The sequence below is a fragment of the Octodon degus genome, unplaced genomic scaffold (assembly GCF_000260255.1).
Source record: "Octodon degus isolate 3935 unplaced genomic scaffold, OctDeg1.0 scaffold00063, whole genome shotgun sequence".
In the NCBI taxonomy this organism is placed as follows: Eukaryota; Metazoa; Chordata; class Mammalia; order Rodentia; family Octodontidae; genus Octodon; species Octodon degus.
Window position 1 is genome coordinate 6707889 of NW_004524639.1, and position 21526 is coordinate 6729414.

Here is a 21526-nt window from a genome sequence, read left to right on the forward strand (position 1 = left end):
ATACCAATATCCTACAAGTTTCAAAAAGTAGGGAATATTATCCCTCTTCTAAAGATGAAAAAGGGGTCGGGGGATAGCTCATTAGAATAAGCACTTGGCTGGCAAGCGCAGGGTTCTGAGTTCAATCCCCTGTACCACAAAAAAAATTCCTAAAAAAAAATAAAGATGAAAAGAGATTTTCAGAGATAATGAAATTTTTTTCAAAGATCTTATAAATAGTAATCAAGAGGTCCAGCGTTATCCGCTCCATTTTCATGTTCTTTTTCTTTCTGTCTAATGTGGTACCCTCAAATGACACAGCTTCATTCAAACAAGCAACATCAGAGGTTTAGACTATAAGTCAGTGGGTTTTGACCCTGGCTATTTATTAAAACTACAACTACCCAAAAAGTGTAAACAACACTAACCAAAAACTGATGTAGAGGCTTCACCCTCAATTAATTAAATCAAGATTCACTGGGCAGGTCTCAGACACTGTTTAACTACCAAATAGATTGTAGTGAGCTATCAGAATTAGGAATAATCAGAAATGTGATGGAGAGAATTATGTCCAGTTCTTAAATCCTTAGAAGCATAGCTCTCAAACAATTCTGGGTCTCATTGTCCGCATTTTTGGCTCAAACTATAACCTTAATGGCTATGTGTAAGACATTTCAGATTCCTCTTCACTAGATTAATTTTTCTAGGGTCTAAACCTGTCATACAAAACAAAACAAAACCAAAACAAGTGAGCTCTTGAGATTACAGACTTCAAAAAGTTAGCAAAGTGTTTCAGTCCCCTGAATTGCACCCCCCATTAACTAAATAAGAAGTAGCAGGCATCATGAGCAGCTAACTATAGTATTCTTAGCCACTCCAATAGGACAAACACCTATAGCAAAGTAAAAACACACTAGTGTTTCTGATACCCAAGGAAGCTCTCAAAGCAACTGCTTGCCAACTAATAAGAGTCAGATGGGGTCCTTGGGCTAATCTACGAACGAGACTCATTTTTGCATGTGAGCTCTGATCACTGGTTGTTGAGCTCTCTAAATACTGAGCTAGGAAAATTTTTGTTAAGAGCTGAATGGAAAGAATGGATTACACAAAATAAGTCCTTGCAGATACAAAATTAACACTAGAAAAACCTATGACCATCCTGTTTTGTTTTGTTGGACTATGAACTGTAGGATTTTGCTTAGAACAGGCTTTGATACATATAAATAGTAACAAGGCACTGGCAGATGCAACAGGCTTTATGTGTGATATGAGTGAATAGAAAACAGATTTTTAAGCAGAGGGAAAACCATCTCATTAAGTAGGTTTTTAATGACTCTCTATGGCCAAATTTGTCTCATTTTAGTTAATGATTTCCCAGATGAGCTTAATCTTTCTGCTGTCTTTCATATTTCCCTCTAAATGCTGCAACATTGGCTCCAGTCCATACCTCTCAAGCAAGAAATTGGAGAAAGAACTCATTGGTATAAAAATCCTAAAAATTTAAAAGGAATCATCTGTACTCTGACTAATTTGTTTAACTAAATCATCCTAATGGCTGTAAATACATTCATAAATATTGACTCCATCATTGTCAGATTAATCCTGAAACAGTTCTTTTTAGTAAAAATAAACAGAGAATATAGTGATTACACTCTGAATTAAACAAATCCTTTCTCAGAGACCATGGTTCTGAGATATGAAAGTGAGAATTTAAACTGAGTGGGATTTGTCCCATCTTCTTAAAAAAATGATTCAAAATTTGGCATAGCTGGTTTATTGCAACAGACATAAAGAGCAAGCCTAAAAATCTCTTGATGTGACAAATACATAGACAGGCCTGTATATTTGTTGTCTAGACATAGAAGTCAGCAAACTGTTGAATGAAACGGTTTTCAGGTTCATCTAATCAGTTTTCTGGTTGTTTTTGTTGTTGTTGTTTGTGTAACTGGGGATTGAACTCAGGCCCTTGCGCTTTCCAGGGAAACGCTTATTCCATTGAGCCATCTCCCCGGCCCCCAGTCAGTTTTCTGTAGAGCTGAGATAAGCACCTTGGAGACCACATACTTCTGAGAGCACTTGGGCAAAAATTTTTGGGGGACAGTAGAGGCATCACTGAGAACGTCTTAGGTTCCAAACAAGCACTATAATTCTGAAAAATTTATTATAGTAAACGATGCATTGACATTGTTCCTTTCTCACTTCTAAAATAATTAATCATTCTTACAACTTTATGAGGAAGTTCTTGAAGTCCTCTTTCCTGAATGTCTTTAGTAGCTCACTTGAGCAGCTTATATAGTGTCTTTAGTTGTACTGTTGTGGTTGCCTCCATATCCTGAATAGGTTTAAAACATTTTTAATCAATATATTTTTTTTTAATTTTATTTTTTATAAGTGCATGTCTGCAGTACATAAGAATTACATTCTTTGTGGGGAGTAAGTACTTATCCACAACAAATTTTAATTCTTTTTTTCAACCTCCTCCCTTCTCCCTCAATCTCTTGGTCCCCTTCCCTTTTGCAAAAGATCTGTTTTTTAAAAAAATTATTTTAAATGCTTTTGCCCTTTTACTTAGATCTCCCACCTCCTGCAACCCGAGAAAGACCTCCAGGATGCAAAACCGTATTTGTGGGTGGTCTGCCTGAAAATGGGACAGAGCAGATCATTGTGGAAGTGTTCGAACAGTGTGGAGAAATCATTGCTATCCGGAAGAGCAAAAAGAACTTCTGTCACATACGCTTTTCTGAAGAGTACATGGTGGACAAGGCCCTTTATCTATCTGGTAGGTGTTGCGATGTGGTAATTGTGCCCACCAGGCACAACGCGGAAATTGAGGATCTGAGTATTTGCATTTGTGGCAGCTAAAGTACAGGCTTAATGTTACTCTTTTTGCCTTCAGAGTTGGAAAATGCAAGTTACCTCCCATCTCTATCCTTTAAAGTTCCACAGTAGCTCCTAACTCTTTATAGGATAACTCCAGATTCTAAACATGTGACATCTAAAAGCTTTAATTATCTGCTCTGCCTCTCAGCATTACCTTGTGATTCTTCCTACACATACCATGTACCAAGCACACTAGATAAATTTTCGTTCCCAGAATGTGCCATGGTGTTTTTATGCTTTTCTCTCTGACTAGAATTAGTTTTCCCATGCATACCTACCACACACAAATCTCACAGGTATGTTCAACCTGTGGGCCATGGTTTGGACATGCATTCCTTGACCTGGGGCACATTACATAAAGAGGAATTGCCTTGAGCTGCATATAAAATATATATTCTAGTTAATGTATACCAGTGACAAAGGTTCCTTCACTTTTTATATTTTTAATTGGAACAGGCACATTCAACCTGCAAGTTGGACACCTTTGCTTATGTTACAGCTCAAGCACAAGGTTCCCTTGAAAATTTTCTGGCTTATCTGTCCCCTCTTTCTCAGGTTGATTTAGGCATCCTGACATGACACCTATCACACGATGTTAGAACCGACTCTTTCATCATCCAGAGTATGAATTTGTCCATGGCAAGGACTGGGTCTTATTTAGTATTGTGCCCCCAATACCTAACATTTGACCTAACACAGAAGTTAACATATGCAAAAAAATAGTTGCAAAAGTATCTTAGTTCATATTCTGCTGTGAGAACAAAATCCCTGAGACTAGATAAACGAAATGGAAACTAGGAAGTTTGTCTGTCTCCATTTCTGAAAGCTGGGAAGTCTAAGGACATGACACTGGCATCTGGGCATCTGATGAGGGCCTTCTTTCTGAATTATAATATAACAGAAGGCATCACATGTTGAGGTAGTGCAAGTGTACTAGTTTGGGCCTCTCTTCCCCATCTTACAAAGGCACTGATGGCGTTATGAAAATTTCATGTCATGACCTCATGATAATCCTAATTACATCCTGAAGACCCCATCCCAAATACCATTAGCATATGGATTTGGGGATTAAATGTCCAACATATGCACTGTTGGTAGACACATTGATACCATAGCAGTAAGTCAAGTATTTATTGACTGATACGCAGAATACTAGGCTACTAGAGATACAGCAAAGACTGAGATTTCCTGCCAGATTACATTCTAGATAATACAGTCTGGCAATACTAAAATGTGACATATGTGAACAAATACAGAAGTTTATATCAGGTACTGATAAGTGCTGTGAAAAGATAAGGGTAATGTATCTGGAAGCATTAGGAAAGGGACTTTTCTCTGACATTTGAACCGAGATGTAAACAGTATGAAAGGAGATTGCCATGCCAGATCTTGCTGATATCTCATTCTAACATTTGAAACAGCTAACCAAAGGCCCTGAGATACAAATGAACTTCACGTTTTAAGCAGAGGACAGAAAATTAGTGTGGGCCTTGTGAGTTATAGTTATGAAATTTATTCTGAAATCTACTGGAGCATTTTAAGGGTTGCAGTGACATGATCTAATTTACATTTCAAGAATACTACTTCTGGGTAGAAGTTAGATGGACAAGTATAGCAAAGGTAGTGACTGGGAAATAATTTAACTAACTGTAACATTAACCTGACCCAGAAGCAATAATGCTTTATGTAGTATTGTGGAATAAAGCTAGTAAGAACTACTTTCCATAAAAGCTACTCATGGTGGAAGTTCAAATTTGGAATGGGACAAGGAATTGTAATTAGAATGATTTCTGATGAGTACCATAAAGTGAAGCCACATGCCTTTTCTGTTGCTTTGAAGTTCAAGATTCATGGTTGATCTTCTGCATATTTTGAATTGATATTGTTTTTATGGGGCAGTAGACAGATAACCTAGAAAGAAGAAGACAGGGTAATTGGAAAAGCCATAGAGCAATTAGGTACTTCTTCACCCAAGAGTAATGTTTTGGGAAAACTAAGTTAAAGTGCTAGACATATTAGGACATCAGCATTTTCCTTCATGCAGTAAGTACTTTTTTTTTGGGGGGGGGAATACCTGGGATTGAACTCAGGGCCTCGCGCTTGCCAGGAGTAGGTACTTTTTAAATGTCTTCATTGTGTTGAATATTGTGCTAGATGCTGTGCAGAATAAAAATGAATAAGCCTAATTCTCCCCCTTGGTAAACTTAGTATGCAGCAATATATTCCTTTATTAAAGAAACATTTAATCAGCAGCAGGCATTACTCAAAACACTGATAAGATACCCTCTCTGCTAACAACTATAATTGATAGCTATAAGTGCCATTAGCTAGGCAGAGGGTAAAAAAGAGAGAATATGAAGATGTCAGACTCTTTAATTGTTAGTGATAAGAACGGTAGCATTTGCATCAAGTCTTTGACAAATAGGAAGCATTTGCCTTTCGACCGTGGGGCACAGAAACGGCATGAGCAAAGGTACAAAGGTGCAAAGTTTTGGCAAGCATTCAGGAGACAGTAAGTGGCAGTTTGTGTACTAAATGGACATGAGAGGAAGAGGGAAAACATCATTTGTTAACATGCTTAGAAATATTTAGTAGTTGGGTCTTTATCTAACTGTTGATAGGAAATTGTTGAAGAAATTTTTGCACAGGGAATATGGTTGTTTCTGAAAGATTAAGCACTCCACAATAGACTATTTTAATAAGCATATAAAATGTCTTGAAAAGCTCTAACAGTTATACATAAAGGACAATATACTGCTCAGGAAGAACCCCTCTAAACATTACTAAAATGAGCTCTGTTAACAACCACCTCGCAGAAACATTCTCAGGGCTGCCAAAGGAAAGGAGATGGCAATCAGTGCTGTGAAAATAGCTAAATTTTACCCTTTAAATTTGAATCTATCCCCTTGGAAGTTCACAAATTTTAGAAATCTCCAAAATGGGATGCCTGCTATTTCACATTATAGAAGAAAAATGCTTAAAATAATTAAAATCCTTTAGAAAATGATTCAGAAAAGAGTAGAATCATTTTTCTTTGTTAGAAATGAAGCACCTTTGAGAGTTGGCACTGCACACAGTGCACAGCGTACATATCCCATATCCTATTGCATATTTTGTGTGACTTACATGGAAGTGGCCTGTCTTACTCTCTTGACATATTATGTATGCTCTTCCTTTCTCTCCACAGTCCCAAGGGAATAGGTAAAGTAACTTTTGTAAACCTTTTTTTTTCTGATGACTCAGATGATCAAATACAATGAATGGGTATGCAATTACATTAAAAACTGCAAAGGGCTCTAGAAAGTTTACTTATGAAATATGTTTCTTTTTCCTCTACTGAGGATTAAACCCAGATCTTTCATACTGGGCTATATCTCTAACCCTTTTTGAGACAGGGTCTTCCTAAGTTGCCTAGATGGGACTTGAACTTATAAACCTCCTGCTTTGATCTCCCAAGTTCTGGGACTGCAGGTGTGCACCACCATGCCCAGCTATTCTTATTTCTAAAAAAAAAAATTAGTTTTACTGTTTTCTTGGAATGAGATATAATAATTCACATACATTGATCTTCATATAGTGCAAACATACAATGATATATATTTCATACAGCTGTGAAACCATCACCAGCGATCAAAATAATGACAGTCAAAATAAGGGCTATGCCTGGCACTCCCAAAGGTTCCTTCCTGCATCTTTTGTAATCCCTTCTCCCTATACCTCCCCACCTTCACTCCCTACTCAGGCAACCACTTATATGTCCTCTAACAGATTACTGTGCATTTTCTAGAGCTTTTTGTATTTTTGAATCATACATTATGTATGCTCTTCCTTCTACTATATAGATCCAGATTTCCATTTGATATCATTTTCCCTATACCTGAATTTCTGTAATGTGTTCTGTAGTGTAAATCTCCTCCTATTGAACTCTTTCAGCATTTGTATGTTTCAGAAAAATTGATTTCTCCTTTCTTTTTGAAATGTGTTTTTTCTGGATATAGATTTCTAGATTCACAGCTTTTCTATCTCTTCTCTCTCAGGTCTTGTTCCACTAGCTTTTCCTTTGAGTTGTTTCTAACAATATATATGATGTTTGTCCTTATCTTTTTTCTATGTACATAATACTGTACATCTTTTATCTATAGGTGCTTATAACATATTCTCTTTACTAGTAGTGTTGAGCAATACAGTTATGATGTACCTTGGTGTAATTTCCTTCATGTTTCTTGTGCTTGAAGTTAGTTCATTGGACGTACTGAATCTGTGAGTTTTCATTGAATTTAGAGAAATTTTCCCTTTATTTCTTCAAATATTATTTTCTCTTTTATCCCCTCCCCTCTAGTAAGACTATATTAAGCCTCTTAAAAGTTCTCTCACACTATACTGCTTTATTTTTTAGAATCTTTTCTTCTATCTTATTTTATTTTGGATAGTTTATAATGCTATATCTTCAAGTTTGTAAATTTTTCTTTTTTCCTTTGTAATGTCTAATGTACAATTTAGTCCTAGTCACTAATTATTCCCCTCAACTTAGATATTAGACATAATCCTCTTGGGCCCTTTACAGATCCATGAAATTCTTTCTCTGTGACTATTTCCCCATTAGGAACTCTACTCACTTAGTTTCTCCTACTCACCTTGGGATGAACACTACACTGTCCATGTACTAAGGCCTGGAAACCCTCTGCAGGCAGTAATCTAGGTCAGTCATGGGGATCACTTCATTTGGTTTTTGTCTCTCCATGATCACTGACCTTATTGTCTAATGTCCACTATCTTAAAACTATTGTTTTATATATTTTGTTCATATTTTTCATTCCTTAATGGAGGGCAATATATCTAACCTTTGTTATTCTATCTTAGCCAGGAGCAAAAATCTATGTTGTGCATTATTCTTTAAAGTACAGGAACACACAAAAGATTTACAGTCTAACATCCTAAATTAAAACTCAAGTTCTGCTATTTTCCAGTTGGTTAGCACAGAGGAAGCTACTTAACCTCTCTGATGCTGTTTTTCTCTTTAGCAAAATGTTTGCATAAATGTATATATAGTGTCTAGTTCAGGTACTAAAACAATAAGTTCTTAACTTTTTTTCAGTTTTTGTTAAGATTTAGCAAGAAGTATAGCAGCCATAAAAGGGGGCGGAAGGGAGTTAAATTCCAGTTTCTGAATGCCACTCTTACACCACCATTACAGTCACACAGATGTGCCATATGGGTTATGTGCCACTCCCCATGATACCTAATCTTTCTCACAGAAAAGAAATTACCCAGAATTTCCAAGCACATCTAGGAAACAATATTAAACACTAAAATGACAAGTTAATACTTTTACGTTTTACAGAGTTCTTTGTGATGGCATGACTAACACTCTTGAAGTTATTCAAAATCACTCTCCATAGCTTAAGGCCACCATTTTCTATTCTTCCAGCCCTTGATGTCCATGTAAGGTTTATTATTTATGTCATTATCCTTATCCAGAGATAAGGTGGCAGATGGAGGAATGCAACTCCTATTATCAAGACCATCCCAACCAATAGAATGGTAAGCTGTTAGCAATAGATTACAATTTAAGTGTTTTGGTGATCTAACTTCCTAATATGCAGAAAGAATCTAGAGTGATATAGTCATTTAATAGCTGAAAAACTGAACTTGGAAAAAGACCTGTAATTGCTCAGTTACTAGGCTGCTGTTCTCCTACTTACAAACTTAGGTTATCGAATTCGCCTGGGCTCTAGTACTGACAAGAAGGACACAGGTCGGCTCCACGTTGACTTTGCACAGGCACGAGATGACCTATATGAGTGGGAATGTAAACAGCGTATGCTAGCAAGAGAGGAGCGCCATCGGAGAAGGATGGAAGAAGAAAGACTGCGTCCACCATCTCCACCCCCAGTGGTCCACTACTCAGATCATGAGTGCAGCATTGTCTCTGAAAAGCTAAAAGGTACAGAAGGCATTTGAACTTCCTGATTAAAAGAATCCTTTTCTTTAGGGAAATGTAATAAATGGTGTTGCTGGTAATAATCCTTTGGATTTTCCACTGAAGCCCAATTCTGTATCACTTGTAATTTTTTGTTTTAATCCTAATATGTACTCTCTTTAAAAATTAAAAAAAAAGTAAATAAAAAGAATCGTAGGGGACAGTGAGAGCTCGGCAGTCTAAAGTGCCCGCTTAGGAAAGCTTAGGCAAAGCTCAGGGACCACAGCTCGATCCCCCGTACCACATACTGCACTGTACCCAACCCCAGGGCAGGCTGAACCAGGCCACAAAAAATAAATAAATAAAAAGAATGGTAGCCTTGCTAATTGAGAGAGGCACATACCTAATAAGAACCAGGAGATTTGTTCTTACCTGTGTCTCTACTCCTTTGTTTCAAGGGATAGTATTTTTCTCTCAGACATCAGTTAACAAAGAAATGGATTTTTTTTCTACTTTCTGCATCAGAGAATTGTAGGTGTGATTCATGACTCAGAATTGGTATGAGGTGTGTTAAAAAGCACAGTGAATGTTTAATTTTTTAATTTACTACAGCAAATGATAAATTCCTATTAATGCCCCTCAAAATACTCCCCCTTTACTTCAAATACACTCATCATTCTTGCCACTTTCTGAAGCAGCTCTTGAAGTCCTCATTCATGAATGTCTTCAGTTGCACTGTTGTGGCTGCCTCGAGTCCTGAGCTGATTCAGAATATTTACCCTTTTTTCCTTTTAGTATTGTTTTATTTCAAAGAAAACATTCAGACTATTATTTCAACATATAATGACTACAAAAAGCACTGAAATATTTTACTTTTTTCATGTTCCAAGTTTTTCAAATGTAGTGTATATTTTACACTTATACTGCATTTCAGCTCAGATGCTAAATTTTCAAAGGTAAAAGTAAACTATTGTACTTCCAAAACAGAGCTGTGAATACAGAAAATATTTTATAGTTACTTTAAAATTTTATTTAGGTAACATTAAATATTACTTGCTGAGATACTCAAGTCATAGTTCCAGTGCTCAGCAGTACATTGGACTAGCACCTACTGTACTATGCAGCTCCAGGAGAGAAACAAGTCAGGAACTTTTTCTTTCTTCATGGATCCAGTACTTGACAGGTATGGAAAGGAGGCTTTAACAGTTTCATCAAATTCTATTATAAAATGACTCAAAACTATGCGACCATCTATTCAAATTACGTCTTCCTCCAGTGTTTTCTTGCTGTGTAACTAGAGCAGGCTGAATGTTAGTGAGTATATCACCTATCCTGTGCAGAACATTTACCTTTCATGGTCATTTTGACTTTTAGGAAAGAGCCTAAAGTCACATGATATCAGGTCTGGTGATAAGATAGATGAGGACACACCTTAATGTTTTGATCAGCCTGTTTTTCCATTGGTTGGCACTTAGCAGCACTATTCACAGTATTTCTGATCACACCTCATAAACACAGGAATTCCAGAAGTGCTTCAGAAATTAACAAGCATAATGGGGAAAGTATGTTTAAAGGTTGTGGGAAATATTTTTAGTGGATTAATCGCAGTACGTCTTTTACAGTAATCATTTTTATTTAAATATATGGTGTATATTTTGATCACCCCCTATATAAATCCCTTCTTCATAGTGAATACAAATTAGATTTGAATTCTAAATCAGATGAGTTAAGCAGAATGATACACCTTGATGTAACCATAGTAAAATCCTCATTTTAATGAGAAAATGGAGGCCCAGAAAGCAGTCATAGTGTACATTCTTCTTAGATTACTCAAAATCTTAGCCACCCCCAGTTAAAAGAAGACTTTTTTTACTTTTGCAGTACTGGGGATTGACCCCAAGGTATTCTGCATGGTAGGCAAGTGCTGTACCCCTAAGATACCTCCAGCCTATTTTATTTTTTGAGAAAAGTTCTCACTAAGTTGCTAAGTTATCCAGGCTGGACTCAGACTTTCTCAACCTCTTGTTTTACAAGTATGTACCCTACACACAGCTAGAAGACATTTTTAACCAATTTTAAAAGGTCAGTTTATTTCACACAGCAACTATGGATACTTCTAGACATTGCTATGTCAGACTACCTATAATTTTGATCTTGTTTTTCTCTTGCTTAGTTCCCAAAATCATTTTGCTCATTTAACATTGATCACCTTGTCTGATGTCTTAGTAGTTCAACCCTAGTCTCTCGTTTTCTGCGAGTAGTTGATTTTATTGACTGAGTGTTGGTATCCCACTGATCTTATTGATAACACCAGCCCAAGCTCTGATAGTAAGAATTTGGCTTGCTTCTGCTGCTCTCAGCTGAGCAAGATCTTGCTAAGTTTACTTGCTAAATAGGTCTCACTCTCCAAATTTGTGAACATCATATAACCTAAGGGAATCACACATTTAAGAAATCAAAGAATACTCTTGGTACTGATCACTTACTTCTTACAAGGGAAGAAGTAGAAAACATACTCCAAAATAGATACACAAATATAATGATATGTAGTATTCAAAAGGCTAAAAACAATGGGTAAGGTCCTGGGCCAAAGATTTGCCTATTCACATGACACCAAGCAAATTCATTTAAGTCAAAAAACAACAACACAACAAATCAAAAAAAAATTTGCTTGTTGTATAGCCCTCAAGAGAAGGAAAACCTGAGCATCAACATAAGGATTTTATCCAAGTAATGAAATGAAAGGCTGCTTTAAAGAGAAGGCTTACCTCCTGCTATAAGTCTGCACTGAAACAAAAGAGCAAAAGGCAAGAGGTTCAAATTGCAGTGAGAGATATTGCCACTTGACATGAGGCTTTCTGGCCAGAGCAGCATTGAAGCCTTAGAACGGGCTTCAATTGGATGTGGCCTCTCAGGAGCCTGTTAACAGTAGGAATGTATAAGAGGCTATATTGGGAAGCTGGGCCAGAAGCTTTGGAAAAGCTGTGCTACTATCTTCTTAACATTAGAGAATAACTCCTGGATGTCTACTTGGAGGGTTCCTCAGGCAAGAGGAAAAAGATGTGAGAAATACAGAAATAAAATGAACTACATCAAAATACATTATGACTGTCCCCAAGTGGAAAGCCTGGGGCTGTGAATTGGATGCAAGAATGATGTTATAAAAGGTCGAAGATATAAGTGTTTATATCTAAAGAATTACTGCGCTCAACTCTTTCCTAAGGCTCTATCCAACATATAATTTTGTAGATCTAGGGAATAGTTACTGTCAAATTCAAGTTAAACTCAAAACTTGAGTCTGTTTTTTCCTTATTAAAACACAGGATTGTAGAATTCTGACATTCCTCACTGCTAATTTATAACTCTCTCTCTCTCTCTCTCTCTCTCTCTCTCTCTCTCTCTCTCTCTCTCTCTCTCTGTTTCTCTCTCACACACAAACTTGTACACACATGTATGTATGCACATAGACAAGTAATTTGCAGTATGTTAAAAAGTATATCAGTGTGGATAATATTTTTGTGGTGCTAGAGATTGAACTCAGGGCCTCATGCTTGCTCAACATTCATTCTACTACAGAGCCACATCCCAAGCTCAGAGAAATAAATTTAAGAAACAGTTCTCTTTCTGAAACTCTTCATAAACCACAGCTAATCTGATTACTTTTCTGAGCCTTTTATTCTTTCTGGTTTTCTTCCTGCCTGCTGCCTGCCCATGTGTGCTTGTGCATGGCTCCTTATCCAAAGCAGTTAAGTGAACCACAACTTCCAAAAAGCTGTAACTATCACCTTGCCCGCATTTTGGAAAAATACAAATGTCCTTACTTTTGATAGTGCTAACAAGAAACCATCTCATTATCAGATGATTCCAAATTCTCAGAAGCAGTACAGACCTTGCTCACCTGGATAGAACGAGGAGAGGTAAATCGTCGTAGTGCCAACAACTTCTACTCCATGATCCAGTCAGCCAACAGCCATATCCGCCGCCTGGTGAATGAGAAAGCTGCCCATGAAAAAGACATGGAAGAAGCAAAAGAGAAGTTCAAGCAAGCCCTGTCTGGAATTCTCATCCAATGTGAGTAGAAGTTAAGGGTTCTGTTGAAAGGATGTGAGACCTCTTCACTCAGTCACCACTTGCTCTGTATAGGAACCCGGGGCTCCAGAGCCATCTGATGTCAAAGACATGGCTGCCTTCCTTACTGCCTCTGTGCTGTCCTTTGACTGTCAGATGCCAGTGCTCCAGTTTCACAGAATATATGTGAATGCCTCCTGTTTTCACTTTCCCTTAGAAGCACTGATACTTAGGCCACACCCTGTACTGTCATAGCCATATGCCTCAGTTGAAGGTCAGGTAATGTGACTGAAGTTAAGATATAACATAAAGCTGCTTCCTTTATTTCATCACTATAATCATGTCATATGCATTCTAAGAACTTTCAATGGTAAATGTAATTATCTTTCCCAAGATGATAGAATAAAACTTTGCTACTTTTACCTTTCATATTCACTTTCTTTTCTTCTACTACCTTTGCTGTATATGACAAACACTGTGACAGGGTGAGAACCATTGAAACAGCTATTTTCAAAAAGAAATACCACTTTAAACATATCAGTGTTCTCTTAACTGAGATAGATCAGCTATATTTTCACTTTCCCTTAGAATCACTGATATTTTTTTGTTCACTTTGAGTAAAGAATTCTCAACTTATATTACTTTTTTTCTCACAATTTTTTTGTTCACCATATTATATAATCAATATCCCCATATCTTTTCAGTAAGGAACTATATTCACCTTAAAAATAAGGATGCAGTTTTATGATTTTGCTTTTAAACAATTATGGTACATTCTTCCTACACTTTACTTTCCATGCTTGACTCCTACATAATTGGTATTGAGGAGTTGTTCCATTTTTCCCTTCTATTCTGGAAGTATATATAAGCAAAAAGTCCAGGAGGTGAAAGCACATATCCTCAGGACTTCAGAATATGTAGAATAAGAGAGCAGCATGCATCATGAGAACATAAATCCTAGAATCATTAGAAGACAGGATACAAACAGGACTGTAAAGAAAAGAGTAAAACCTTCTGAAACGTCTGTAAACATCCAACCAGGAAGAGGCGCTGCCTGCTTTTCTCAAGAGTCACACCCAAGCTTTGCCTCTTTTGACCTAGTTAGGAAAAAGCCCCACTATATCTATACATTCCCCTATTAGCATTCTAAGAGATCCTAGAACAAGCTCTCTGATATTGTACTTTAAACAGTATTCTTCCATAAAACTTACAGTTCTCTAGTCAATAAGCTCATGCTGACTGTTTTAAAACCTGAGTCACTATTTCACCCCAAACCTTCCTTGGTTCTCTTTCTTCTTTCTATATACTTGATGTTTCTTCCTTTGAATCCTTCTTAAATTCACAGTATTACAACACACACCCTTTTCCAAGTACAACCCCCACCAAGGATAGTGTTATAACAAAAGGTACCACAGCCTCGTGCTTTTCTCTTATTTCTCTTTTTTCCTCTTTTGCCATGTTTGGATGATACCCTGGCTTGATCTGACTGCTGATTTCATACTACAGTTGAGCAGATAGTGGCCGTATACCATTCCGCCTCCAAACAGAAGGCATGGGACCACTTCACAAAAGCCCAGCGTAAAAACATCAGTGTTTGGTGCAAACAAGCTGAGGTTGGTAACTTTTTACTCTATTAGCTCCTCATGGGAACAGTGTGTTTCTTTAACAAGTTATTGATTTGGAGTTTAGCCAGAATTAAATAGTGCCAAGATCCCAATGGTCACAACAAGGTCCTAATGAAACACTAAGACGTGTTCTATAGCCTGTCACTGTGTTCAGACCACCTGCTGTCCAAAGGGCAGTAAATGTGCACATGTTGTCTTGAATGCTGGGTGGAAACCTTGGTAGAGAAAAATGTAGCTGAGGTAAGTACAAGTTTTTTTCTCTAAGCTAGCTAGTCTGAAGTGCAACAGTAATTACTGACCTGTTCTTTTAGTGTTAGTAATATTAGAGCTGCCTTATATTTATTAGAGCATCCTGACAGTTGAGCCTAGAAGCTGCCTGGTGATGTATCAGAGCAAAGAAATTTCTGAGATGCTTTTATCAAACCTGTTTAGACATCTTTATAGGAGGTAGAGTTAAAAGTAACAGAGGACTTTGATCTCAGATTAAGGTTGACACACACACTCTGCCTGTGCTCAAGTAAAAATTTTAGCATAACACTAGAATATGTATGATGTGACTAGATTGCTCTTCTGACTCTAATATTAAAACCCAAAACAAGGAGGTTAATTTTCACTTATCTACCTTTGGAAATGGTGTTGCATAGGCCTCTAATTCTTCTATTCCTATAGGCAGCTTCTATACCCAGCCCTAATACTTTTGATCTACATGTTTAGCAACTTTTGCAATTTCACTTTTAAGTCTTGTATTTATTGGATACAGGGTCTCACTATGCAGCTCAGACTCATAGTGATCCTTCTGTGTCAGCCTCCCCAGCACTGGGATTACAGGCATGTGCCACCACACCTGGCTTCAGGGCTGGCACATTGTGCCTGGGGTTCTGGGACCTGCATGGCATACAGTACCAGGGATCAAACTGTGGTCCTTGTGCTTGCCAGGCAGGTGCTTAGACCATCAAGCTATCTCCCCAGCCCCAATTTCACTTTTGAGTCCTCTTTGCCAGTCTGGTAATAACCTCATCATATCTATCAACGCAGGTTGTCATATTTATTAATATTGAAGTAGAATTTGCAAGACATTTTTGTGGTGCTAGGGATCAAACAGAGTCCCTTAACTGGACACAGCAGCATAGGCTTGTAATCCCATCCCTCTGGGAGGCTGAGGCAGGAGGATCACAATTTTGAGCCTCACCTGGACAATTTAGAAAACCTTGTCTCAGAAAATAATTAATATGGGCTGGAGATATTGCTTGGTGTGAAGGCCCTGGTTTCAATCCTCAGGACCACTGAAGGGGAGTGGCCATTCTTGTTAGGCAAGTGTTCTGTCAATGAGCAACTCCCGTAGCCCCCAACATTTACATTTAAGGCTCTTTCCTTTTGGTTATCTCACCTAAGTGAATCTCATAATCTCACAATAGACATGATAGAGTAAAATGAGTATTGGACTTAGAGTCAAACATGATTTCAAACCTCAGCTCAAATAACTTTTGCATCTGTGTGTGTTGAAAAAGTTATTCAGCCTTTCTCAGTTCCTATTTCTTCAACTGTAAATTTCAGATAATAATATAATCACTCTTGCAAGACTAAATGAGTTAAGAAATGTGTAAGCAGCTTGAAAAGTATAAATTGTATTATTTCAATTTATTAACAATTCAATAAAAGTTAATGACTAGGTATAGAACCTATGTTTTACATGTAAGGAAACTGAAATGCAGAAACATTAAGTGATTCACACAAAATTATACAACTAGAAAATTGCCTAGAAATTATTTTCCTCCTTCTGAGATTTGGCACAGAATGTTTTGTGGTCTGAGTCAGTCAGTTAACTTTTGTTTAAGCCTTTATTTTCTAACCTTTAAAATATAGATACTAATCTCTTCAGGGTGTTCTTCCTAACAATACATGAAACAGTTTATGTAGGAAGAATTAGAAAACCATGAAGAATGATTAGGGGAAGATATTCCAAACCCTATTCTCAAATGTAGTCTCTGAGACATCAGTTCTGGTATAATAAAGGGCTCTGGAAGCCCATGGAGAAATATCCCTGAAAACATCCATCCAATGAATAGAGTCATAGAAATACAATAGCATCTTTGTTTTTTAAGAAGTAGGACCACAGAGGCTGGGGGAGATAGTTTGGTGGTCTAAGCTATTGCCTGACAGACTCAGGGACCCACATTTGATCCCCAATACCACATGTCATGCACTGAACCGGCCACCAAAACTACGCATGGTGGTGCAAGCATGTAAATCTCAGCACTGCAGAGGCTGGGAGATAAGGATCACTACAAGTCTGAGCTACATAGCAAGACCCTATACCAAATAAATAAGAGATTTTTAAAAAAGAATTAGGAGCATAGGGAAACTTGTCTTGTGTCGCACAAAATAATTTTAGAATTCTAGCACTACCTCAACAAACAATATTTAATATTACAATTCAAAGGTTTATTGAGCACTTTCTCTGTCCCAGGGATTATGAACAACATAGGACAAAAATGATCTTTGTCTTCATTGAGCCAGAAAAGTAAGAAAAGTGATCAAGAGGAGCAGTCAGTGGAGTTTCAAACACTAAATTTAAAGTGTCTGAATTGTTTGGTTCAGAAGAATAAACACTGAGAATCTTTAAAATTGTGAGAAAAAAAGTAATATAAGTTGAGAATTCCTTACTCAAAGTGCTTAGATTGAAAAGTGTTTTGGATTTGGAGTTTTTCCGTCAGATTTTGTAGTAGTACTTACATATACATAATGCAATATCCTGGGTAGGGGACCCAAGTCTAAAATTTCATTTATGTTTTATATATATTTACATACACAGGCTGAAGTAATTTTATAAATCTTTTTTAATGCATCTGCATTTTTATTTTGGTCAATTATATGAAGTCAGCTATGGAATTTTCTACATGTGGCCTCATGTCAACACTCAGAAAATTTCAGGTTTGGATCCTTTAGATTTCAGATCTGAGGACTAGAGATACTCAGTGTATATGCAGTTGCTTCTTTTACTTCAATACATGTACATTCATATTCCTGCTAGGGGTTAGAAGAAACTGTCTGAACTTCCCCACCCTTTAAGGAAAGCCCTGCAGAAACAGTGTTGCCTTTTCATAGGAGAAATACAGCCCTTTGTTGGAACCTTCACATCCACATGTCCCTTTTATAAATTACAGTACAAAGCAATTCACTCCCTCAATATTATTCATCAAGCCTCTATTGGTTCTATCAGGCTTACTTATCTTGTGGGTCTGTACTTAAGGTTAATGGCATACATAGTAAAACAAGACAGTGAGCTAGACACTTCTCTGGGTTTGTAAAGAATTGACAGTTATTACCCTCTTGCCCAGTATTGCCACAGAGCCTCCTTGGCAGAGCAATGAGGATAAAATACACAGCCAGCATGACTTTCCAAGAGCTATATGTTCCATGTTTTGCCTTGTAGATTTTGTAGAAACCCACAAACATGTTTCCTGCCTATTTGATTAAATTAAATTAAGGTCAACTATGATTACTTCAATCTTGATATGTAAAGCAACTGCCAGTAGAAGGAAATGTCTCATTACCTAAACCTAAAGTATCTCTTCCATTTTATATTAGTGCCTGTTAAATTGTGGTTTGTTTGTCATTTTTTCCCTCTAAAACCTTTCACTTGATAACAACTGAACGACGGTGACGACTAAAAAGAAGTATTTTGTGGGAAGTGGAGAAATTGTCCTCTTAAATTGCAGCTGCCTCATGGTACACCATTGAAAATCTCAAAGACTTAATCAAATAGTCTGCCTATTTCTTGATGTTGGCATCAAAATTACAACTCATAAGTCAAGCTTTGCATCAACACTGAAGTTTCTGACACTTAACCTCATCTGTTGCCCCTGGGAACAAGTCAGCTGGTGACCCCCCTCATGTCTTAATTTCTGTTCTTCTCATTATCATCCTTCTACCAGCAGCCAATACTATTTGCTTGGCTGAGAGGGTATGGCATAAGAAGGAAAAAGTTCCCACCTTTGGGGGTTCAGGCAATACCTTTGATAAGGATATGCAAGGCTAACAAATGTGCTAATACGACTTTCTCATCCCTTTACTTTCCTGATTTATGTGTGTGCAAGGCTTCTGCTAATACAGTGGAAAAGAGTAGTAAGAGAAGGCAAAAGTCCCTCTTACTGAAAGTTAGTGCCTACAGATACTGTATTGACAGTTCTGTGTGATATGGAAGCTCTTTTGGTACAGAATTATTTAAATTCTTCATGATCCTCTCAAGCTGGCCAAGAATAAAAGCACAAACTTGGGTGATATATGAAAACTAGAGCTATATCAGCATATGCTAAGGAAATATCTCTTTGCATCCTCCATAATATGAGTTTTTTAGTCACTGGGCCAGAGAAAATAGGACTTGAATATTGCTAGTATTCTTGTGAAATACTGTGATTGTAAAATAACTTTCTCTCTAGATTTACAGGCCTATCATTTCAAACTCTGAAGAACTGCTTACAGTCAAGCCATTGTTATACCTTTGTTTTAGTACACATTTGTACTAACACTGACTGTTCACTTCCAGCCACCAAAAGATATACTAGCCCAATTTAAATCAACCTAATATGTATTTCCATCTTGTATCATACAATACAAAAACCTGTAGTTGTGCTTTGCTTCATTGTCTTATATGACATTTCAGAATCAAATTGCTCCATAAGTGTAGAAGCTATCTCTCTATCCTCTGTATCTTTCCATTCCCTCAAGACCCCATTCTTACCAAGTTTCCTATTAATGTTGAAAGTCTACATAAGTAGGATCTTGTTCTTAAATAAGGAACATTGATTTTTCTGGTAATCATGCTATGATAATGAAAGATGAATAAAATGAATTTAAGTACACATAGACTTTTGTGAAACTATAATTAAATATTAATGTGTAATCATTTATGATTTGCTTACTTTATAATAATTCAAAACTCCAGCTGGTACAAAAGTGGTTCTTTTCATGCATCCCCTTCTGTCTTGGGTTTCAGTTTCATTCTATTAAAAAAGTGCTGTTTGTTCTCTATTATGGAGCAATGCAAATCTCTAAACTATGGAAAAATTTTCTGTCAAAACAGATTCTAATTCATTACAATGCAATTTCAGAAATTCATTGCGATTCCATTTCATAAATCACTAATGATTCACTGTTGAAATGAAAAGCTGTCCTACCTTTTTTGATAGTCTATCACTGACATGATTCAGTTTCAACTAGAGATTTACAAAGGCAAATTGATTTAAAAATGTTTGTGCATACCACTCTTGGTGTCAGTATTGGATCCAAATATGGGGTTGGGGAATGGGACACATCTGAGAGATAGCTATTTGTTGTCTGTACTTTGCTGACTCAGAATCCTTCCCTGTTTATGTCTAAGCTAAATAGAATACTTTTTTCAGGTAGATGCTACCATACAGCCTTTCATTCTTAAGGTGAGTATTAGTGTTTGCTTCCCAAAGTAGTGCTATTCAGATCTAACCAGAGAAGGTATAGAATAGGTATCTCAGCTATGAGGTGCTTTAATGGTTTTCAAAGGATTACAATCTTACTTTTTTGGTGGTGCTGTCATTTCCCTATAAATTAACTTTCATGTTGTACTCCATAACCTCTGCTGTTCTCTTTACTTTTACCCCATTTGTGTGATCTTAATATTTGATAGGTATAGGAGAATAATGAGGATTGTATAGTGGGTAGAGGACTGTGAACTCTGCCACTTCACCTTACTAAATAGCTTGCACATCGACCTTTCCCATAATTTTCCTTGCCCTCATTTCATTATTAGATAAAGTCATTGGTAATTCTTTTCCTGAAGTATTTGGAGGGATTTAGGTAAAATTTGCCCCTAAATCTGTTACATTTCTAGAGACATTTGAAGCATGAAAGACCTCTAAATAAGAGATATCATGTAATTATTGAATTTTTGTATGTTTCTGAAGATTATACTTTCTTGCCCAACTGGAAGAACAAAGATGCTTTGTGGATGCTAGACAGCTACAGGATATATCTTAGCCCCTGGGTCTTTCTGCCCTCGGATATTTCCCTAGAAAGAACATTATTTATTCTTCGGGACAATACAGTAACTTTCCCAGGATTGGTTGACATGTGTGTAAATTAAGAGTTGATCTCTGCTTATACCTTCTGACAATCTACATTTTTGTTAAGCATCTAGAAAGCCATGAGTTTTCCTGATGAAGTAAGTTGTACAATGTTGGAATTTACTAATGTCAGACCTTGTTATAATCACCTTTCCAGCAAACACTGATGATAACTGAAACCCAGTCTCGTGAGAGAGAATAAATTCACAGAAATGAAAAATTCCATTATTGTTCTCTGTGCAATAAGTTTGAGTAAGACATAGTAAATCTCTCTTATGACACAGCCCTTTAAAGTTCATTTTTCTCCAGCAGGTCATTATTTTTTCTATTTTAAGTAATGACCCTGTAGTACATGGGAGATGCTATGTTAGCATCTGATTTTTCTATTATTTCTTAACTATCAGAGATGACACTAAATAGCTCACTTTTAAAAGGATCTTTTATTTAGTTTTAATGAAAACTAAAATTGAAATAGAAACCATTATTTTCCTTATAAAAGGCATAAAAGAGAAGGAAATTAGAGATAGTGAAGAAACTACAGCATTAGGAAATCCATGTGAAATATGCATAATCTCCATAAATGGGAACATTTTTCACTAGTCAGCTTTGGATATTTCCTGTATGACTTCCTAGTAGGGCTTAATATAGTCAAGAAATTGTTAGCTCAGTGCTAAGGAGCTTCTGATGAGCATGGCATGGCCTTTAAATTAACGCAAGTTACTCCAAAATGCACAGTTCTCATGCCTGTTTTTTAAAAGTGCCTTTTCCAGTATGATCTCAACCATGTCCAGTGTGCTTCATGCCATTATGAAGCTCTCTGTTTATGTCTGATGTCACTTCCCTTCAAGCTGAAAAATTTTCTGCAGTATTTCCTGTCATACTTTGTCTTGGTAATGAGTTCTTATGCTTATTTTTGCCTGAAAATATCCTTTCACTCTTGAAAGAACTTTTTCTGA

The 21526-nt window shown here is 36.8% G+C and overlaps 1 protein-coding gene across 5 annotated transcripts in view; it reads left to right on the forward strand.

The window, feature by feature from the left end:
* The window catches only part of Enox2 (ecto-NOX disulfide-thiol exchanger 2), a 499315-nt gene that overhangs the window by 427812 nt on the left and 49977 nt on the right, over positions 1–21526 (forward strand). For all 5 annotated transcript variants that reach the window (XM_023718864.1, XM_023718863.1, XM_023718865.1 and 2 more), the window contains 4 exons: positions 2552–2758; positions 8570–8803; positions 12638–12850; positions 14354–14460. In XM_023718864.1, the coding sequence (XP_023574632.1) occupies positions 2552–2758; positions 8570–8803; positions 12638–12850; positions 14354–14460 (761 nt within the window). The remainder of the gene's footprint in view (positions 1–2551; positions 2759–8569; positions 8804–12637; positions 12851–14353; positions 14461–21526) is intronic.